At 33.8% G+C, this 23,094-nt stretch overlaps 1 protein-coding gene across 50 annotated transcripts; it reads right to left on the bottom strand.

Annotated features, from left to right (window-relative positions):
• Window positions 1-1,072: 1,072 nt before the first annotated feature.
• On the bottom strand, window positions 1,073-22,082 carry lig (ubiquitin-associated protein-like lingerer). Of its 50 annotated transcripts, none has more exons than XM_088190123.1 (23): window positions 21,942-22,082; window positions 16,687-16,800; window positions 15,679-15,798; window positions 15,424-15,603; window positions 15,146-15,353; window positions 14,215-14,439; window positions 13,929-14,134; window positions 13,017-13,166; window positions 12,837-12,957; window positions 12,676-12,761; window positions 12,172-12,345; window positions 11,812-12,097; window positions 8,444-8,607; window positions 8,244-8,363; window positions 7,111-7,227; window positions 6,946-7,042; window positions 6,693-6,871; window positions 6,328-6,615; window positions 5,173-5,380; window positions 4,032-4,162; window positions 3,698-3,850; window positions 1,565-1,597; window positions 1,073-1,364 (listed from the first exon to the last, which is right to left on the bottom strand). In XM_088190123.1, exons 3-23 carry the CDS (start codon window positions 15,775-15,777, stop codon window positions 1,263-1,265), a joined length of 3,327 nt encoding a protein of 1,108 aa, XP_088046249.1. In that variant the 5' UTR covers window positions 15,778-15,798; window positions 16,687-16,800; window positions 21,942-22,082; the 3' UTR covers window positions 1,073-1,262. The 50 variants fall into 50 exon arrangements, with proteins under 50 accessions (XP_088046249.1, XP_088046252.1, XP_088046256.1 ...); XM_088190126.1 differs by having other exon boundaries at window positions 6,955-7,042; XM_088190130.1 differs by having other exon boundaries at window positions 13,929-14,101.
• Between the last annotated feature and the right edge of the window lie 1,012 nt (window positions 22,083-23,094).

The raw sequence follows: 23,094 nt of genomic DNA, 5'->3' as shown, positions 1-23,094 counted from the left end.
ACATATAATGCGTTAAAAAATCCCTATGAGATGTAAAAAATCCGATACTAGTGCAAAAATAACATTTACACATACTCTCGGGTACAGATTAAAAACAAAAAAGATTTGCTCAAACACTGATCAACACATTTATATAAACAGATATCACATTGATGATGAATTGAAAAAACGCCTCTAAACGGAAATGTTACAACATTCATATTACAATAACCAACGAAATCGCACATTAAACACTAGGAAGATTCGCAATTGACATTTCAACATATGTTTACACAAAAGTTAATTGTGTGTTGTGTTGTACTGTAAGAGAAGGAAAAGAAACAGAGCAATCGCGATACGTATTTATAATACTGACAATATATTATAATATATTTCACTAATCAACTAACACAATTTAATTACATATGAAAGAGACAAGCGAAAATGAGCGACCGACGCATGCGTAAAATTTCAGTGAAAAACGTTATCGCATTACTGCCAAATTGTTTTGCGATTTATATTTATTCTTTCGCTATTATTGTCCGTTGTTTAAATAAGATAATCTTAATACACAGAGATCAATCGAGAGCGTTCGTTTAGGAAAAATATTTTTTTAACTACTCGTTCCGACATTTTAAGCTAATTTTTTATTTTTATAAACTTCCGTATAAAACAACTATGTAAATTTATCGTATATATAATATTATATAATAATATAAAAAAAATTGCCGTCGATCCGAAAATTACACAAATTACATATAAGCACAACACAAAATAAGTGTTTTTTTTTTCCTCCATATATATATTTGAATTAACCTCTAAAGCATATTTTTGTTATAATGTATATATAAACTTGACTCAAAATCGACAAAAAAAAAACTATTTAGTCAGATGTCTTTATACATGCCTCACCAACGTGCATGTATACATTTCTTTATATATAATATACACACAAAAACGATCAATGCAATGGTTGGAAAAAAATTAAAATCACAGATTTCTTACATCCACTGCCGATCGATCGCATAATTACTATTTTTTTATTCACAATTTGTCAAAATATTAAATATACACACATATGTATTGTATATGATTTTTTTATTATTATTCGTTTCCATCATTTACTCATAACAAAGCACCATCTGCTCTCGGAATCGGTCAGTCGTAATGAAAAACATAACTTACGGATGGATATATATATGGATGTGTTGTGTGGTGTGTGTGTGTTTTAAGTGCGATGTCGCATGTATTTCTGTTAATATACAATGGCTTCTGATTTGCTTTTAGTTCGGTGTCCAGTAGGACTGAGAGTAGCCCTGCTTGGAGCCGCCGCCTTGCTTGCTCTGGCCTGTAGTTCCACCGCGCTGATTGTTAGTACCGTTGTCCTGAAAAAATAACAATAAAAACCAAATAAGAACAGAAACAATCATAATATCAAATTGTTAAGATCGGAAAAGAAAATTAAATTGAAAACCTAAACCGCTAAGCTTTATAAATATCATGCATAACCGTGCAGTTTCACAAGTTTTTAAAATGTATAAAATTATGACTAAAACTAAAATTAAATTATAGTAAAAGGACTTACCCTTCTATGGTTATTGTTAACTCTCCCATCCATCTACAAAATACATTTACTCATTAAAATAAAATCATGCATTGTGTGTAAAAAAACATATAAAAAAAAGTAAATTAACTGGTCGCAGTCGAGTCTTACCCAAAACAATAATAATGAAAAATAAAGGACAATACAAATGAGATGACAAAAATGAAAAAAAAAGATGCCTAGAACTAATGTTTTTCCAACACCATAGCGTCAAAATGATGCATCAAAGACAAATAAAAATGGTGATTCAAAAAACACAGTGCATAAAAATGTTGCTTTATCCTAACTGATTTTAAGTTGAATTTTTAATAATCAATTGCAATCTTTCACAAAAAACATCTAAAGCAGTAATTAATAACCATTAAATAAAAAACTTATTTCAATACTGAAAGTAAAAGTCTGACTATAAAATAAAAAACCTATTTCGATACTGAAAGTAACACAAGCACTAAGTGCCATAAGACCGGTTATTATTTTAATGCTAATAAATTAGGCACATGTCTCCGATATTCCTTCTAATAATTTACTTGAACATCACATTAGATGCTTTCACACCTGAAGTCAATATATTGGCTTATATAGAACCATCAAAAATACACTGAGCTAATCCAGGCTTTGCAAAATGTTTTCAATTTAAAAATTAAATATAAAATGAGTTTTTATATTAGGTTATAACGACAGAACAAGTTCCTCAATATCTACGCACTTTCATTTTGCCTATTTTAATAAACCTAGGATCAGAATATAATAATATTTCTCAATAAAAATATTTTTAATCACTTTCCGGTCATTAAACTTTTTAAAAAATATCTGGCACGGACCCACCCTTTCCTATGCAGCCATTGTAAAATAATTAAAAACATTCGTATTTTAATTTATAGCAAAAAAAGCTGATAATTTTCTCGATAGATTTGCTGATTTTTAATGAGAATTCACAAAATACAAATTTCCAAGTTAACTCGGGCATGACCGGGAAGGAGGGTTCATTAAAAATTGAAGAGTTTAAAAGCTGTATATAAAGAGTGGCATTTCCGTGGCATTATCCAATATATGTAAGTATCTATCTATATATATATAAAGCAGTTATATCTTGAATATTGCACTTCATACCGCAACACAAACGCCAGCAAATTTATTATATATTTAAACATTAGAATTTTTAACGATATGTAATACTAGCTAAACTTAATTGTATCACTTTATAAAGACCAAGTATCTAAACTTATTGATATACAAAAAAAAAATTTCAACATGAGAATAAAACAGCACTCAGCTTTTATTTCAATGGGTACTTTCAATTATTATACATCACAAATGCAATGTGATATTTTTGTGGCAATATGTTTACATAAATTTGATTATGTTCTTTCAGCATTTAAAAATTTTAAGAATGTGTCATACATTATGATTTTAACCCTTTGATTGCTGAAATCAGATACAGCTTTGCTACTTTGGCGAGAATTGCCAGATCCAATGTCATCATTGGGTAAAATTTTATAAAAACATATTTTGTATAAACTTAATTTAAAATTTTCAGTACACATACGTGGAGTTCCTTCCTAATTTTATTTAACTAAATAACTTTGATTATAAAAACTGTATTGTATCATTCAAATGGTGCATTAAAAAAATGAAACTCATTAAACCGTTGATTATTTAAACATGAAACTTCACCAATTTTCAAATCAATAATGTTGAAATTATGATTTGAATGCAACGTTTCCAATATGTTAAAGAATACAGGACGATTGCAATCATGCTAGATGCACATACACTAGCATAAAAATATTTAAAAGAAAAACAATCGCAGTATCTGGTGATAAAAAGATATTTAAGAATCAAGCATAGATCTCAGATCTCCTACGTCTTGCATATAACTAAAAACAATAGAATTTCATCCAAAACCAAAAAGAAAAAACATGCAACGTCCGCAATCGCAAGACTATCTTTTCCATTTGCACTAATAATTATAACAAAACCAACAAACCAAAAAAAAAAAAACTACCAAATCCATTTTTTAAATCAATCGCAAATCAAAAACCATATATATATATAATAATAAAAAAGGAAACGCTAACGCGTGTCTCGGACGACTTGGAAGAGTGGGAAACACACCTGATGCTGTTGCGGCGGCGGTGGAATGGCCGCGTGCGGCAGGTACAGTGGAGCTGCGTATCCACCGGCCCCGACACCGGCCACTCCACCAGCTGCTGCGCCCAAACCGAACGGTGGCGGAGGAGTTGCACTGTGATACGCTTTATCGTAACTCTGAGAGACACAAACATTATGTTTACTATAAAAAAAAGTACTTCAAACATCAACCCTATCGTTATTATTACTATAACAACCCCCACCCGATACGCAGGTACTATAATAAATTCAATTTAAATTAATTCTAAACAATTGGACGACGACGATAATAACGACGATGACGATTGAAAATACTTACGTTTACCTTGCCAAGCGAAACGTGCCCTTTTCCACCGTACATAGCGTTGTTAAGATCTCCCGTTCCGGAATTTGAGTTTGTCACGCCCTGCTTCACACCGCTGGACTGCTGGGTGGAGTTGTATCCGCCACCTTTGGATTAACACAATTTTTAGAATAGCGAGGTGTTAAGATTAGAATAAGATTAGGAAAGCATCACAAAGAAAAAAGCTTCAACAGTTGCCCAAAAGTTATTGCCGCATAATATCCATAAAAACACTATATTCAAAGATACAATTTTCATTTAACACTTAAAAATATCGTTAAGAGCCGATGACGCAAGTATGCGTCATCTGTATTTAATATCAAAAAATGATACAGAGAATTAAACAGCAATCTCATCAACATATTTATATAACTAGCCTTGAACAATCAATCTTGTGACGGACTTTTCTTTTCAACATTTATATCTCCGCTTAGATCTAGGTCTGCGTACACACTCTCCCTGTAAAAATATGCCCGTAATGATATATAAACCAATACAATTGGAATATTAGCATCCTTTTTTATGATTACTAAGTAATATATCCACATGTAGTCTACTATTATTAGCTACAAGACTTGAAATTACCTGGATATTGAACATTTGCAGACCCTAACAAAATGTTTAATTATCAGCATTATTGTATCAAATATTTGATTGATTATAAAATTATCAAATCATCATTCGAAAAATTGTAGACGTGTATACTAGGAACGTGGGCTCAGGAGCTTTTTGAAATAAATTATATAAATATAATAAATATATAAAAAAAATTGTATTCATTGACATTCATAAGATTACTATTTCAACATACGTATAATATATGTATACATATAACGACCAATATTGTATGAGCTCTGAATAATAATATATATTAATGTATTATTGCATATATTACATTCAACCGATACTTAAAATTAAATTCTAGTAGTGATAAGGGATCATTCAAGTACAACGAAAACCATTACCAAATTTATTCTACTAAATAAAGACTCGTAGAAAATTTTGTAATTAGTTTGTAGCAAAAGAAATGTGCACAAGCAATTATTAGCAACAAGCATAGGATAGATTTAATTGCAGACCAAATAGCATAACTTTTATATGGAGATTGGAGACAAACCTGATTTGTACTCCTGCTGGTGCGAGTTGATTTGGGTCGGCTGCTGCTGTTGGACAGCTTCATAAGGCTGCGGTGGTGGCGCAGCTGCAGCTGTGGGTGCACCATATGCTCCAACTACTCCGCCAGCGCTTCCGACGTAAGCACCCGCACCACCAACACCTTTGCCAGCGCCGTAACTAGACGAACCGGTACCTCCCGCAGTCGCAATCTGACATGAGTAATAATAAAATTAATCAATGCAACTTTAATCATATCAATTAGATTCAGTACTAATCAAATAGTGGTCCGCCACACTAGCAAGTCTGAGTAGTACTGCTTTTTTGTTGACACTAATGAGAAGCGGAGTTTCTACAAATATACTGAAAACCGGCTTTTATGACTCAGTTAAACGTTTTTTATTATTATTTTTAAATTAAATAATTTTTTTTTTTTTTTTTTAAATGATATATAACGCACAAAATTGAAGAATAAATTCCCAGGCGAAGCGATAGCGATGAGACTCCAGATTCTCCAAAAGGGTTTCTCAGTCATCTTTCTTGTGAAAGACTCGGCCAATAATAAAATAACCAATACAATTATAAATATTAAAATAACCAATATTCAACAGTCGTCAAGTATCCTTTCAATTATGTTGGAGATTAGAAATACTGAATAATAAATGTTTAAAAAATACATCATACAATGTTACTTCTTCTATTTCTAAAAATATAGTCCATTTTAACACTTGACCGACGGGTCGTTTTTTTCCTGGATGATCTGCAAAAACGGGCTGTTTCGCGAGAACTTTGCGCAACACAGATTTATAACAAAAAGATATGATAACTTTTGAATTATACGGAATTAAAAAACAAAAATTTATCAAATGTTCTGCATTGTATTGGTTCATATGCTAAAATTATTTTATCAGTGGTTTTCAATCTGTGGGTTGCATAACCACTGCTTCATCAATAAATAAATAAAAAATTTGAAAAAATTAAATAAAACAAATTAAAAAACTCAAACGTAAAAATTAGCTCACTCCCACAATATATATGCTAAAAACATAACTCACTAATCAAAGGGTTAAATGCACATATCTCTTAAAACAATTCCTTGTTAAATCGCACTCATTCCAAATTATCACTCTCTCCTGAAGTGTTGAAAATTGATACATACCGGATAGATGGGCTGCGAACCGTAGTGGTGTTGGAAGGAACCAGCTGGCAGCATGCTTCCGCTGTATGCGTAATAGGCGTAAGGAGGTATCGCAGTCTGAGGCGGTTGAGCGGCTCCGGCGCCGCCTCCGGCCACGGCTTGTGGTGACGGCGCTTCTGTTCGTCCGAACCTCGTATCGGCCGTACCCGCGGCTAACGAACCAGCAAACGAACCGAGAGGAGCGTCACGAGCGCCAGCTCCTGCTCCACCGCCTCCACTACCGTAGCCGACTTCATAATAAGCACCCGGCTGCGAATCATTAAACAATGTTGTAGCATTACCACCTTTCCTACGTCCTATTTTTATGCAAAATGTTAAATAATTACCAAATGATGCGGCAATCGCTGCTGCATCACCTGGACGTCTTCGTACGAATAAGGCATAGGCTGTTGATAATAAGGTTGGCTCATAATGTACTGCCCCATGGGAACAGTGTTGACGTGTCCCCCCGCAGCCGCCGACCCGCTGTTCATTACCGATGTTGACGACGACGAATTAGTCTTACCTAAACGTAGCGATTATTGGTGTTCATTAAAAGTAAATCCATAACATAAATGACAAATTACAAAGGTAACAAACGATTAATACCGGAAGTGGAAGATATCTTTGACGAGGCCTGCGTCGATTGAGTAGGTTGGCTGATAGAGAGATTAGCCGTCGTCACCGCAGTATCGTACTAAAAAATAAAACATAAATGAAGCGCATCGTATAAATGGTTATTTATAATCAAGAAACGAGTCATACCTGCGACTCCTTGACGTTTGAAGAAATTTTATTGGAATTACTTTGTAACGCCTGGTAGCTGTTATACGACACTCCAGATCCCGTATAGAGTCCACTGCCACCGTAGACGGATGAATTCTAAACGAAAAAATATATTTATTATTTAAATAAATAAATTAATAATTATATATTGAATTGACACAATTTCTGGATGTTTTATTTATGGGTGAGTCAAATGAAAACCTTATAAATTACTATTGTTCTATATTGTTAATTGGCAATTCATGCGACACAAAGACGACAATAGCTAAAATGGTAGCCGCACTTGCAAGATGCACCAAAGTAAAGCAGCGCTATGTTATTCGTCGAGTACTGAAGGGGTGAAGCCATTTGTGGGAAAGATTATTCTGACCTTGTTGAGGAGCACTGTTTCCAGTATAACATCTTTGACCTGTAATCGAATCAAAATGACATGGACTTCTGAGTATGGATGTTTTGTTTAATCGTGAAAATGCTCAGCTCCATACTGCCTATTCAGCAGCTGTAACTAACTATACAAGATCCCACATCTTTGGATCATTAAAATGTAATGGGAGAGAAAAGTTTCAAGAATGGTTCACACCAAAATATTTATTTTAATAGAAGAATCCACGCACTTTCTAAGCACTGTAAAACTAGTGTTTAGCACCATGGAGACCACCTAGAATAATGCCCTCTTGAACCCTTTCCATCCAATAAATTACAAAACATAACATATTTAAAGTTTTCATTTGACTCTTATAATATATTAAAAATCGATTGTGTTCTATGGTTTATGTTTTTAACAAGAGGTCGAATTTTAAAAATGTTCATGACATTGTTATAATAGATATTATTGATTATATCTATTTTTTAATTATTTCAAAATATGCCCTGTCGAGTTATTATATTTTTAAATAATTATTTTCACAAGTTATCACAATCACATACATTTTAAATGCATTTGAATGATCCTGACTAATACTTTAAAAGGTGAGAATGTGTTCCCAGACTACGATTCAAAAAAGTGGTTCAAATCATAAGAAAATTGCAAAATAAATAACGAAATACGTGTAAAATTAATCAATCTCATCGTTGTAAGCAATAAACCATTCCTAATTAATACTAAAACATACTTGATATGTATTTAATGGTTGTGAGACATGCTGGTACTGATTCAACGTATTCGTCGGAGGATAAGCACTCGCTGATGCTATACTCGACGCAGCCGTGAAAGCCGTAGCACTTGAATTCACCTAAAAATATTCCTCGAAAATGTCAAAAACAGAGTTCTACATATGAGAAGTAAACGATAAAAAAAAGCATATAAACGCACTTGGGAATACGGGTTTCCTGGATACCCGTGATGCGTATGATACTGCTGCTTGGGAGCCTGCGCCACTTCATAGGCAGCGCTCTGTCCGGGATACGAGGAGTAAGACTGTTGACTAGATATCGCCGACGCACCTGACGATTTTCCCGTTAGTTGGCTCTCTAGACCTGTAAAAGATTAAAAATGTTAAAACAATGCATGCGAATGAGCCTTGAACATATAAATATGCAAATTAAATGTGGGTGATATTTAACAGGGAATTATTTTGAGAAATATGTGTATTTAAATAAATACTTTGTTCCATAAAATTAATTGTTCACCGTTCTGACCAAACAGTAATGCACAAACAATTCATTTTATATATTGCTAATTTAAATTGTCCTCATTAAATATGATCCATTTAGCAGACTGTTCAGAAACAATAAAAAACATTAAATTATAATTATGTTTACATCATTAGCAATTTCTTTTTGTACAATGTGTAAATCATTTTTTTTTTTAATTAAGCGCATTGACCTTTGTATGGTTTAGGAATAAAAACTTTTTCATCCTTCACAACATTAGAAATTTATCTCCACAGGAGACGATATTTTTTCTGTATTGAAAATAAAGGAATGTGTTGAATTGACATAGATGAGGAATCGACTTATTAGATCTGCAGTAGTGAGTTGGTACAGCCGGAAGGAGGGTTACCAGTTCTTAGTAATTTTACACTTTTGCTTTATTTCCAGCTCTATTATCGAAGGTGAATCAGTTGCTTGTTGTGGTCCACATGGTCGAGATCGAATGTTTGCAGCTCGGTCATCGTATTTAGTATATTATTAGATGTAGTTCACAGTTTGCGAGTTGAGTGTACCTCACAATTGTTCACTTTTAAAGTGCCATTTTGTGCTATTCTCCTGCAAGTGTAAGATTTTATATCCCGAATTTTATAATAGCATAATCTGTGACTTATTGATAACAGAATTTCATTTTCCTTTTGGCGTGAGAAGTTACTAGTTTATTATTATTTTTAATTTTGTTTATTATATTAGCACACATAATTTAATGGTTAATTTGTTCTGGGAGTATTACTTCATTCGCTTATTTCAACTTTATTTTCGATATACTTTGGCGCCTTGAGCTTCAGCAGTGATTACACTAGATTACAGCGATTTTGACCCATGACATTTGATTTATTTCTTATGTAAAATTGCACTCTGAATCCGAAAATAAAGACAAAAATTAAGAAAGTGAAACAGTTTTTGAGATATTGTTCAATTTTCGTGTTTTTCTTTCTAAAAAAAAGTGTTTTTACTAAATTGAAAATATTTCCGGTTCAAGTTCGTCAATTGCAAAATATTTTATATAACAATAATTGAACTTCCTATCAACTGTCTATACCAGAGGTACCCAACCCGCGGCCCGCTTTGAAGATTTTTCTGACTCGCGAGATTCTTTACAATATACTTTTAGTATCATTATTATTATATTATCTATGTTTACATGTAAGAATAGTAGTAAACACAATAATAATAACTTATTATGTTTCAATTTTTCACTCAAAAAAAATGTCTATAGTGTATCTAAATATATTATGGGGATATATAATTTTATATGTGGCCCGCGGAGTTACGATGCATGTCCAAAGTGACCCACAAGATAATTTGGGTTGGTCGACCCTGGTCTATACAATCGAATCAGTTTAGACACTATTTATGAATTAATCGACGATTTTGAATTATTTTAACACTTTCGCGGACACGTCTGCAATTGCAGTCATTTTTCGGCTGTTAAATGGGACACGTCTGCATATGAAAACCTCTGAATATACATAAATAATAATTAAATTTAGGTCAAGATATAATATACAATAAAAATAATTAGGCATTTAAAAAAATACATATATTTTTTTTACAAATTTTAGCCATATTAGTGTCCTAGGGCAGGGATGGCGAACCTTTATCCCAAGTGGGTAAAATTTGCTATATTTTTGTTAATAAATCCATGTGGCGGGTCACATGTTTTTTTTTTTTTTTAATAAATCCATGTGGCGGGTCACATAGGTTGAGTAATTTAAACAATAATAAATAAAGGCTTACAAGTTTTATTAACATTAAAATTTACAAGCAAAATTTCAATGTACTCTTTATAAATAAAATAAAGAAAAGAAGAATAAATCATTTAATAGGAAATCCGTTGTTGTTTATCATACCTAAAAATTTTTTTAGTCTCAGTTTCGTATTTAGATGTGAAGCCTGATCTATTACAAAGAAAATAAACCTTCATTTGCTGTTGAAAACGTTCACAGTGCTCATCATGATGGCCATGGAACGTTGCTAGCAAGGTTTTGGAACTTAATGGGTGACTTTTGATGGTTTCTCACTCACGAAACTGATAATACACAGGAGACTGAACAAATCGAACCTAAGTAATTTTTATCCAAAACCGTAGACAAATTCATCAATAGTGGCTAAACCGAAAATCTGATTAGAAAGTATTGTATGGACGATTTATAGGAAATTCAATTACCTTTAATTTAATATAAAATACTTCATAATCACTCATATAGAACTGGAGATATTTAGATCCAAGTAAAAACACTTTTAAGAATGAAAAATACGAAAATATGGCAATAACTCAAAAACTTTTCTACTTTCTTAATTTTTGACTTCGTTTTCGGATTCAGCGCGCAATTTTAAATAAGAAATGACGATAAATATCATGGGTAAGCATTTTTTAAACTAGTGTTAGTTCCCCACCATAGTTCCCCACAACATTAAAAATATTTTTAACTTGAATTGTTTATGTAAACAATGTTCTTCCGTGGAATGAGATGATTATATTTAATTTTGTACGTCTTTGTTGCGTGGAATCGGAAATATCGGAACTTTTTTAGGAAATCAGTTAATGTTTAACCTAACTTCCGATTCCGAAAACGATTCTTTGGATTTTTTTCAGTAGAAAGGCGAAACTGGAGAGTTGATAATGTGTTTACTTCATAATTTAGGAATTTTAGGACTGAAATATGAATTGCTAAGTAATATCTTTTAAGGCGTTATAATGTGGCCTGACATAAAAAAGGTTGAGAAACTCTGGTTTAAACTTTTACACCAGTTTTTTTAATAAACATGATGTCCAATTATATTTTATAAACTTTATTAATATACATACTTTGTACAACACATTTTTAATATTAATTTTGGATAAAAAGAAATTGCTTTGTATATAACAAAATTTTTTTAAATAAATAGTAGTAAAAATAATAAATTTTAAATTCATTATTTTACATTGTAGCAATCAGAATCGGAAATTGTATCAGAATCAGTAAAAAATTTGGAATCGTCCTATCATTAATTTTTATAGCAAATATTTATAGTAATAAAATATACCTGCTACGGTAGTCAGTTGTGCGTGTGACGACGAAGCACTCGCTGCCGTCCTTGAAACGCCGCTTCCATACTGTGAACTGGACCCTGTTGCATTCTGTTCGGACGCAGATGTAGATAAAGAATCTGAAGTCATCATTTGCGTCGATCTCGGCACACTCGAAGAGTACGCCGATACGTCGTTGGACATGGAACTGGGCGCCGATTGGTGGATCTCCAGTGACGCCGATTGTTGAGACGATGCCATCGCATTTCCGGAATCTGACATCCCGTGATCTAACGAACTCGACTAGAAAGCCGATAATAATATTAATAAATCGAATATTCAAATATAGGTTTGTGTTTTAATAGCAAGTTGCTCACCGTGGCAATATATTTGTCACTATTGTTTATAGAATTTGAGACCGAGCCGGACACTCCGTCGTTGAGGAACGACGTCGTGTCCGAACCGAAATCCAAAGCACCAAATTGAACATCCAGCATACCGATGGACGAACTTCCCAGATCGCCGGGCATCTCCACGGCGCTGGCGGGAATCTTCGGAAGAAACAAATCGTTAAAAAAATGCCATTGATATATAAATACTGTATGTGTTAGATTAGAGGTAAGCGAGGCAGCTGTGAAAAAAGCGAAGGATACATAGACCAAATTAGGTTCAATAAACATTCGGGAAGCAACTTCTAATTTACAATTTAATGAACTTCAATTTTCATCAGATGCAGTAAGCTCAAAACATAAAAAAAATAACATGAGGATGTCGCAACCGAACTGGAAGTGAATAGTTAGGAAGTTTTGATCGCTGCTAATCCTGGATGCCGGCAGTGTTTTGTAGAAAAAAATAAAAATTATTACGAAAACGTTTGTCACCTTGGAAGGTGGAGGTACTCGCGCTCGTACTACAGGTTTTCTTTGGCTAATTTCCGAACCGTATACTCCATAATTTGTGTTGTACACTAAAATAAATACATTTAGCATAAGATTTCTATCGTCACATTAACTATTTTGCGTTTAAAAGATAATCAATTCACCCTGAGTATTGAGCATGCTCTGCTGCTTCATCGATTCAGACTTCTGCGTCAACTGTGAGAAATACTGAGATTGAGCTGCCGATAATGTGCCCGAGACATTCATCGCAACTGGACTCTGTGACTGCAAACAGAAGCGATCAGGTAAAGCGTACAGAGAACATAAATCAAGCAGCAGCTTACTTTAGGCATGTGATGTGTTGAATTTGTGTACGCGTATATCGCAGGATCTTGAGGCAACAACGCTGAAGGTATGGACGGAGGCGGCGTTGGAGACGTTTCCGCTCCCATGCCGACTCCGCTCTGCTTGGAATAGTCACTATTGGGTTCCTGCTGTTCAAGGATTATTTGTGATTAGTATGAAAGTTTATGAAAAATATAATTATAATTACAATGTATACAGATTTTTGCCACAAAGATAAGATGAATCAAATTGCATTTAAAATTACATGCTCATTTCAACCATATCACTTTTTTTCCTATAAGGTCTCATGTAAGAAATTGTAATTTCATTATCATCCGGTAAGTTATGTACCTTATATTACAATGTATTTGAACATTAACCACTTCCCGGTCACAGTACTTTTTTAAAAATGATTTAAAATCTTCTTACACGGATCTACCCTTTCCTATGTAGTGGTATAAAAATACGCAGCCATTGCAAAACATTAAACATCGGGGTTAAAGGACAGTTTTACAAATATGTATCCGCTTAATTCATGTGGCAACCTTTTAAAAACCTTGGATCAATGAATGGTTGAATGAATAATTAAATTTGTTTAGCTGATTCTTTAACATTACAATAGATTTCTGCTTAACAATTGTCTACAATAGATCTTTGTATAACTTACAGGTCTACTAAAAAGAGGTTCAGCTTCGAAGCTGTAGTCTCCGGAATGGAACTTCCGAAACTACCACTTGCACTAATAATTTCCCCCCGTTATTGGTACATATTTTTTCTGCAACTACAACAGTCTAGACTGGCTATCGTCAGCACATAGTTTATGAAATGAGTGCATAACTATAGTGCATATAAATCGAGTTATTTCATCTTTGTGACAGAAAAAAATGCAAAATTTTTGTAGTGTTAAATACCTGTTGAATTAGGCTGGGCATGTTCCCGTGAATAGCGTTTTGGTCAGACATGGTGTTGTTCTGCGGCGACATGCTTAGGTCGGCGCTGATTGTCACCGGCTCGATGGAGGTGGCAGACGGCGTGAAGACCTTTGTGTCAGCCAGTGAACCGGTCCATTCTTCGTTGTCCCAGTCTTCGGCCAAAGGAAATTGGTCACCGTACCCATCTAAAGCAAATATTTATTTGCTTTGAAGGATACGGAAACAACACAAGCGTTAGTTTAGTTATGCAGTTTGTTATTTTTACCTTGCCCTTCGTTCATGTTGCCAGCTCCCCAGCTTTCCTCGGAATGTTGAGGATGACGCGGACCGCCGCGAGGGGGTCGCGAACCCCGACCGCCCCTACTGGAACCGCGACCTCCTCCTCGTCCGCCGCCTCTTCCCATAGGACCCCGTCTGGCTCCGCCGCCCCGAGACATACCCTCGCCATCCTCGTTGTTCATATGACCACCATCTCCTCCCCTACCACGGTCTAAAAAAAATAAAATAAACATTTATTTTAGTCATTAAATATTGTAATAATGTATAAATTCCACTAGGTTTAAAAGCATTTTTTATTATAAAAAAACCCCCGATAATTAGAAAAAAATAAACAAAACCTTGTTTTATTTTAAGTAATTTAGGTTTAATTTTTGTATATGTGTTTTTTATCATTCATTTCTTAATATTATTATTTGTAAATAAAAAATGTAAAAAATATGTTTTATTGCGTTTAACGTTTGATAAATGTCATCAGGTCTGAGTAGGAAATGCGTTTGTGTGCGTGTATAAACAATGACAAAAAGACATAGCATGGTCTCATTCTACGTTCGATTAAAAATATTTCAGTCTCTCAACAGTTAAATAATAGATTTTAAAAAAATATTGTCGAAAAAAATTAGACTCTTTTAAATCCCTTTCGTCGTTTTCACAAAAGGCAGAAATGATACACTTTTTTGTAAGAAAAGGTTGTAAAAGTAAATCACGGAAAAAGATTACAAAATGTAATATTTTTATTTGTATTAACACATGTACCCCGGCGTCTATGTGATAATACGTATATCATATTTATTTATAAAATACGAAAGATATTGAATGATTTAAAAATATAAATAAGGATAAAAATGCCACTGAAGTATCGGATATGAAATGCCGGTGAATTTCGTAATTTTTTTATGAAATATCACAATTGAACTCACATGGTCTTCCGCTAGACCGTCCTCGCGATGAAGGCCGATGATCTCTGACATTAGAATGAGGAGCCGAACCCGCAACGCCGGCTTGAACGCCACTCAAGCCTTTGTCGCCTCCGGTCGACCAATCCTCCAATTCCGCTCCGGTGCCAGCTGCATTTGTTGGTGCACTATTGACGCTCTTTTTCTTTTTCTTCTCGTTGGTTTGCCAGCCCTGTCGTCGATAAAAACATTAATCAAACACTATTGAACAAACCTAGAAAATCACATTTAGCAATATTAACCTGCGTTTGATCAGCGTCTTCGAGAAGCATGTCACATGCCTTCTCGATGTCGTTATCGCAGTCGTGCAGCGCGGAGCAAACCTCCTCTTCAGTGCGACAAGTTGTTTCCATCAACGCCAGAACGTTCTTCCTTATGCCTACTTCTTCTCCGTCTGCGTCAGCGACAGCCTTGCCGCCTCGCTATTGAAACGAATAATAATTAAACAACGTTCCGAAAAAAATACTTTGAAAGTTAAAATTGAATGAATATCTCACCTGAGACTTTTCAGCATTTTTATTGGTCTGTTTTCCCTGGGGCTGATGGCCACCACTTTTGGTGGCGCCTTTGTTGGCAGATCTCCCACCGAGACTCATTTTGATTTCCACTATTTACAACTGTAATGAAAAAACAATTTGTTTTAAAATCCAAATCCAACAAAAATTAATCAACTATTATTACTTTGATAAAGTATTTATAATAAATGTTTAAATAATTGAAAATCAACTGCTGTCAACGTTCTCAACTCTCAGCACTGACGACAAACTGAATCCTTCTATCTCGATGTTTACGTTCATTACAAGCATGACCTCATACATTACGAAAACATCTAGAGAAGATAAGTATCGATACACAACCAAGCCTAGCAAAAATTATACTAAAATGTGTACAATGATCGAAAGAGATAAACGCAATCTGCACATTTAAGATAACGACAAACAAAGAAATGTTTATTATATATTGAAAGCTTAATGGATAAACAAAGACTGTCTTTGAAAGATAAGGGGTCAAAATCGTATATTATAGAGAGCGAAATGTAAACATATTTTAACGATTTATGTCTTCTTTATCATATTTGCATTCACAGTAAAAAATAATGAGTATCTAATTTTAGACACATATAAGATAGTGGTCAGTTTTGAAATAAATATATAAGTGAAAATGTGATGAAAAATTGCAATTTTTTAAAACGTAAATAATTCCAATAACTCTTATACTGAATAGTATCAAAAAAGGAGTAGAAACAGCAGCAACAACGGCCTGAAAAATGCATTTGCAGTGTGCACAAATATAAAAAAGCATCCCTGTCCTCTCCCTCTGCTCTTTGGTCAAAAACAATAGATATATTTAGACATTGTATACACTATTTGTAATAAAAATTCCAATATTACCTCTGGTCGAGGCAAAAATAAACTGTAAAAGTGAACTACAACTTTTTTGCAAGAGGGAGAGACAAAGAATCGACGCCTTTCAGATGTGATGTTGGAGAAGATTGCTCCAAATACCTTGAATAGATTTGTTGAAGAACTCCCCGGAGATGATGTCCCAGTGCTTTGGACATACTATAGAAGAAAGATGACGTTTGGAGCAGCTGGTTGTGGTTGGTAACGTCGAGGGATCTGCAGAGGTAGATCTCAAAAGATTACTCAAAAGAGGCTCTCTGTGTGATGAAATGTTAAATGTGAAGGGGCAACGTCGGGCATATAAGAGATAAGATGAATCATAACCATATATGCGACTAATTTTAATTATTGTTGATTTTCTTTAATGAAGCATTCTTAAGTGTAGAAAGAGTTGCAACATTTTTACCAAATAAATATTAACAGTTAGATAGAAAATAGCATTTAAGCAATATAACTGATTATTAAATGCCGATAAATCAAGCTTTTCTACAATTATATTAGACCAAGGCTGTGATGGTCATTAGGAAAAACATTCACTTATTACAACAGTAAAAGGGCAAATGATTGAGAATTTATAGCGTTTCAAAACAAGAAGTATTAATAAATAACAATGCAACCTTAAATGATGAAATATAAGTGACGACACGGTTTCCAGCATGAAAAACATCTTTGCAGTTGTCTTGTTATTCTCAGACTTCAAAAATTACGTTAAAAATTATGAGCAGCATTGTACCATATAAACTCAAACTGTACATTATTCGGTTCTGACTAAAGATATATAGTCAATACTTAATTATGCACAATGTTTGAAACTCTGACAATTACACTCGCCAGCCAGTTACAAACTAATCGTCGTTAGGAAGTCTTCAAGAAAAGCACCGGAGAGTTATTTGGCAAAGAAGCTCTTTGAACTGATGCATAGATTCAGCATAATAATAAAAGTTTTGCTGTGTGTTGTGTGGCACATACCCTTAAGCTAGCGAGAAAGGATGATATTTTGTTCAATAAAATAGTTTCAAGTCATCTTTAACACTGGGCAAACAAATACATGTCTATACAAGTGCCAAGATACTTACGCTTTATAATCCCAATCCCCAATTCAACGTATAAAAATACTAGTGTCTAAATAAATTCATAGTCTTTATTTCTAGGTTTATATACATACTGTGGCGTATCTAGCAAGAAAGGGAGCAAGCATCCAAAGAGGATCGAAAAATATGTATATATTATTAACCCAAGACAAATCCATTCATACAAAACTGAAAATTTAAATAGTCTTGCATCAAGTCTTAGGTCATACATCCTCTAAAACGTTCGCTCGTTTTATATTTTTTAATGATTATTCATATCCAGAAATTCAATCAAAACGCTTTATGGCCCGGCTCGGTGAGTCATCGAATCTAAGTCGTTTTATGACCTTTTATGTTAAAACCATTTTAACAACGGGTCGGTACTTTTTTCCGCAACTTATTCTCACATCGCCCGCTTTAATCCCTTTTTGTCAATTTCTTGTTTCAATCAATGGGTTTGGATAAATTTAATAATGCTGGTTTGAAATGTTATATATCACATATGTATTAATTCAGTCACCACCTGACATCAGAGTGTTAGAGATCTTGGATTATGTGGTTAATTATTAATTTTATGTGCTTTTGAGAAGTATGTTCTTTGAAAAGAGGGAATTTTATTACTCATTTTTTCGTTTCATTTATATTCATAACTCTATGATTTAAAATTCAGCTTTCTTTATGAAATCGTAGTAACATGTTCTCTCACTTCTAAAATCGATTTTTTTTTATAATATATTTTCTTAAATTAAATTAAATTTTGTTATAGATTTTTTTTTAATAATAATTTTATATTTCGTTAAATTAACTATACATAATTAAATTAATGAAAAACATTAAGCTTATAATTTCATGAAATTAAGTGTATAAAATTAAATTATTAAAAAAATACTAACGTTATAAAATATAAATTGAATATAATAACAATCGAATAACGGAGCGCTCGAAAAAATATTGAATAGAGCAGAAAAAAAAAGAAAAAAACAGCAACAGGATGCACTGAATAAATTATTGAAACTCAAAACAATTTATACTAAAAAAAACAATGTGAAATTGAAGAAAATGACGAAACAATCGATCATAACATAAAGGTACAGATTTAATATACCATTCGAGATTTGATCAATGCAACCGTTGGCCGGTACAGATCCGCAACCAATTCTAGGTGATACTGCTTTTGCTCAAAATGATTTTTGAAATTATATTGATTGAAATATCTCTGATGACGATCAACGATTAATTTTAAGTTTGCCACCAAATAGACCTAAAGGACCATTCCCCAAAGATAGCAAACAGCAAAATAGAAGTTTTAGAGAAATATATTATCAATCCAAATCGAAGTACAGTAAAAAAAACCACTACTAAGGGTATGTTACTCAAAAACATTGAATTCGGTTAATATTGAACCGTGTTGGTTATTTTCTAAAATTAATAGTTCATGGCGTTCTGGTGTAATACAAAGGCAAAATTTATCTACAGACACTAAACGACACAGTTCTTTCCAAAATCACATTGAGGCATGTGATTTTGTATTAAAAACAATTAAAAAATATTTTAGTATTTGGAACCTATTAAACTTGTTAAAATGTCAGATGCGGACACTTTAAATCAGTGTTTAATACTAAAAGACAAATATTCTAAAGTGTTTATGGACTAATTAAAATTTCAAATAATTCAAGTAATAACCTTATTAAGAAATGGTGTTAACTCAACAATGAAGCTCAAAAATTTGCAAATGTAAAGGTGCAGAAGGACATTTAAAACCTGTAAGTTTATTAATTTAATTTTTGTAACAAAAAAACCCCTTCGGTAACTTTTACACGTGGGCCAAATTTTTCTTTAAATACATTCATGTTGACAAAATAAATTATTGTCAATGACCAATTAGAAAAGTGTTAATATTACTTCCACTTCTATGACATAATCTATGCCAAATAGTAATATTCAAAATTCTATATGCTTTTTTGAAATTATCATTCTTAAAAAAGTATTTAATGCACAAACACCGGAAATTCTGTTAGCAGAAGATTTAGTCGATGATGAAAATAACCTTTGCATGTTACTTTGACATATCTTTGCATAATTCTCTATTTTTACACGTTGCACAAAAATTACACCCATTTGCAAAAAGTGAGATAAGATTATTTATGAATAACTATAGACTTGAAGCATTAGTCAGCACTGATTAAATTTTCCTATGTAGATATATTTATAATTACTGTGACGATTGTTATTCAATAACAGATTTAGAGCTACACCGCCACCTTTTGACATTCATGTAAGAGGTGATAAAATCTATGTAATCCCAGTACAAAGAAAATAGTGGTATTGGTAGGATGTTTATGCCTACCAATGCTGTATGAATAATAAAACATTAAAATGGATAAGAAAAAAGGGAATCAATTATCAAGTCATCAAGATATTAGAAAACATAATCGACATACCCGAAGAGTGCTCCGAAGACGAAAACGATGAATTTAATGACAGTGAAGGTGAATTAATTGACAGTAAAATTGTATCATTCACTAGTGATAGTGATTTTTCTGATAGCGAAAAAACTTCTGCGTCCTCAGAAAATTTAAGTGATAATATTTTGAATTTACGCAGTAAAAGAAAGTATGTGATTGTCATTTAAATAGTGCCTTCTGAAGTAGATTTATAATGAGATTACAACTAGCAAGGAATCGGCATATCGCTAACATACACATAAAAGATATGTGGTACTCCCATTGAGATAAATAGCAGGATCAATTGAGTTCTCTTAATAGTAATGGATCAACAACCTCAATGCATGAAATAAAATAGGCTGCTGTGGTATACCGTGTCAAATGCCTTTTCAATAACTAACAAGAATATTCCCGTGTCTATTTTTATTAGACATATTTTACAACTGTGTCATACTGTGCGAGCTAATAGTTTTGTATTAGGATTGTTTGTTGCTTTATTAATATAGGCTTTTGGGATAGGTGTTTTATCTTAACCCTCGCGTACTGAAACCTCGAAAATGGCATCGAGAACTTGTATGGAATACAAAGCAACCTCAAATTCAATAATGAACTAAAAGTTAATACAATAGTGAGCTTAATATAGATTTTCATTTTGAGCATGTTTGAAATGCATTTTATAACCTATCTATAAATCGTTTTCCCGACCATACTCTCAAAGAACGTAGCAGTAGCAAACTGACGCCGTCTTGTATATCGTCCGGCACGCGCTGATTAGTCAACGAGTGTTCAATAAGTTACTATACAAAATAATAGATTTTTTAAATATTATATATTCGAATAGTTACAAATTAAAATTAATTATCAAGGGTAAACACCGAAACGTAAAAAAAACTTCAATATCATTACTATTTTTTAACATATTTTAATTTCTTTTTCGCATTCTATTGATTGGAATTAATTGGATTACATTAAATATCAGATAGGCATTATAAATATTTAAGAAATGGTTGAAATAACAAGAATTTTGAGGTACAAACGTATAGCCTAATCTGGAGCCTTTTTTGTTTTAAATCTATGGATCGCTCGTTTTGACATTGGAATAATGTATTATTATGATTCTCAGCGAGATATGAATCAGCTCTAAAGTCGTCCACGGTGTGTTTCAACAGACTCATACTATCGGCACGTTATTCGGTTTAGAATGAATAGCTTTTGCCATTAGGATTTTATACTAATTTGAAGCATCGCGGTACATAGTGGATCTCCTCATTCATGCTTATAGTAAAATCGATTAATATCGAATTGAATAAATGGACTGATGACATTGTTTACATGATGATAATAGTATATTAGAAAAATGAAATATTATTGTTACACTCTTGGAAGATAATAAGCGTTCCGTCTGATGAGATTTATCGCATTATGGCCAATGATTCGAGTGTTAGGATCTAACAAAAGAAAATGGTCTCTTTTGAAAAAGAAAGATGGCCGCCGGTGTCTGCGGATGAAGTTCAAGGTGAACCTCGATTTGTTGGTTATGCGAGCTAAAGGGGCAGCGGCGTCACCCGCTGCGTCGAGGGAGCGCCCTTGACACATATTTACAAGAATAGGTTAGAGGCGCGCAAAAGAGGTCGCCAACCTTCGGGCGCTCGCGATGCGTCATAGCGTCGTTATCGCAGCCGCGAGAGACGGCGGTAGGAAAACGGCGCAAATCGGGCGGCGGCGCGCGGGAAAGGAGCGAGACCAAACGCGAGGGCGGCGTGAGACACGAGGGCGTCGCGACGTCGCCGGGCGGCGCCTCACGTGTTCGGTGTTCGGCGTCGGCGCCCGCGGACTTGTTTACCCGTGCGTCGTCGAGCGCCGTGGCCGCTGTCCTGCCTACGGGGGCGCACGGGCGAAGTGGCGAGGGGCGAGGGCGCCGGACTGATGAGTCGCCGACCCGCCGCTCCGCTCGCCGCACGCCGATCGTAGCTAGACGTAGAACGAATTGCCACTCGCCGAACGCGAGTACGAAGCTAACTGAGACGCTAACGCCGTCGCGAGTTTAATTAGCTCTTTATACTATTTTACTACCGAATGCAGTAGCTTTGCTAGATGCAATTATCACTAACTAGATGTAAGTATAAAAGGACCGACACCATTTATTAGGTTGCTATGAAAATAATTTCTGTCTATGATCTTTACATTCAAATACATTTTTCTTAACATACAATTAACATTTTTATACTTTGAGATTTTTGCAATTTATATTTTTTAGCAGATGTCAACACATTTCCTATATTTATTTAATTCGTGCATTATATGTACTTATTGATTATATATAATTCAAAGCGTATGATAAATCCTTAATCAAGCATAAATTTCATATTTTTCATTTTGTCATATTAGGAGCTTCTCAAGAATCAAAAATAAATTTTGGTAGATGATTTGTATTTTTTGCAGATCTTTATGAAAAAAGTTTATTAATACATATTGTCTTGTAGTAGTACCAAGTATCGTTATTACCTAGTTACAATAATTCTTCAAAAATGTTGAAATTTGTGTCGCAAGAATTCGAAATACAGCAATTTAAACTACGTATTCTTGTCAAAGAATGTTGTGTATCAAAATACGCGGACTGGTTAATTCTGAAGTCCGAGTCCAAAACACGTGTATTTGTATGTAAGTTTTATTGATTTCGGCGTGTACCGACCGATTTATAACGACGATCAGAGCCGACTGGCTTGTCAAACATTAATATTTTCGAATGCCGTAAAATGGCGGTCACGAAAGCATACAATAGGCGAAATGGGCGTCAACAAAGGCAATGAAAAAATATTCGAAACTAGATGAATTTGCTTAGATCTAATCACTTCAATTGCCGGCCAAATCAGTAACTCTTTCCACAACTATATTCAAAGGTAAATATACTATTTTAAAAATCTTCACACTCTCAGGACAGGAAATTTCTGCAGTGTATTCCTTAAAAAATCAAGTTTTCGAGTCTTTACATCTAC

The sequence above is a fragment of the Plectrocnemia conspersa genome, unplaced genomic scaffold, assembly GCF_051122295.1.
Source record: "Plectrocnemia conspersa isolate PC_06_02 unplaced genomic scaffold, ASM5112229v1 ptg000008l, whole genome shotgun sequence".
NCBI classification, from domain to species: Eukaryota; Metazoa; Arthropoda; class Insecta; order Trichoptera; family Polycentropodidae; genus Plectrocnemia; species Plectrocnemia conspersa.
Note: the sequence above shows the minus strand (reverse complement) of the source record. Positions and strands in the feature narration are given on the sequence as shown.

Coding starts and splice junctions, on each gene's coding strand:
- lig (XM_088190123.1), bottom strand. CDS start 15,777: ATGAGTCTCGGTGGGAGATCTGCCAACAAAGGCGCCACCAAAAGTGGT. Junction 15,354..15,423: donor AAGACGCTGATCAAACGCAG/GTTAATATTGCT, acceptor TATCGACGACAG/GGCTGGCAAACCAACGAGAA. Junction 12,098..12,171: donor GTGACAAATATATTGCCACG/GTGAGCAACTTG, acceptor TCGGCTTTCTAG/TCGAGTTCGTTAGATCACGG.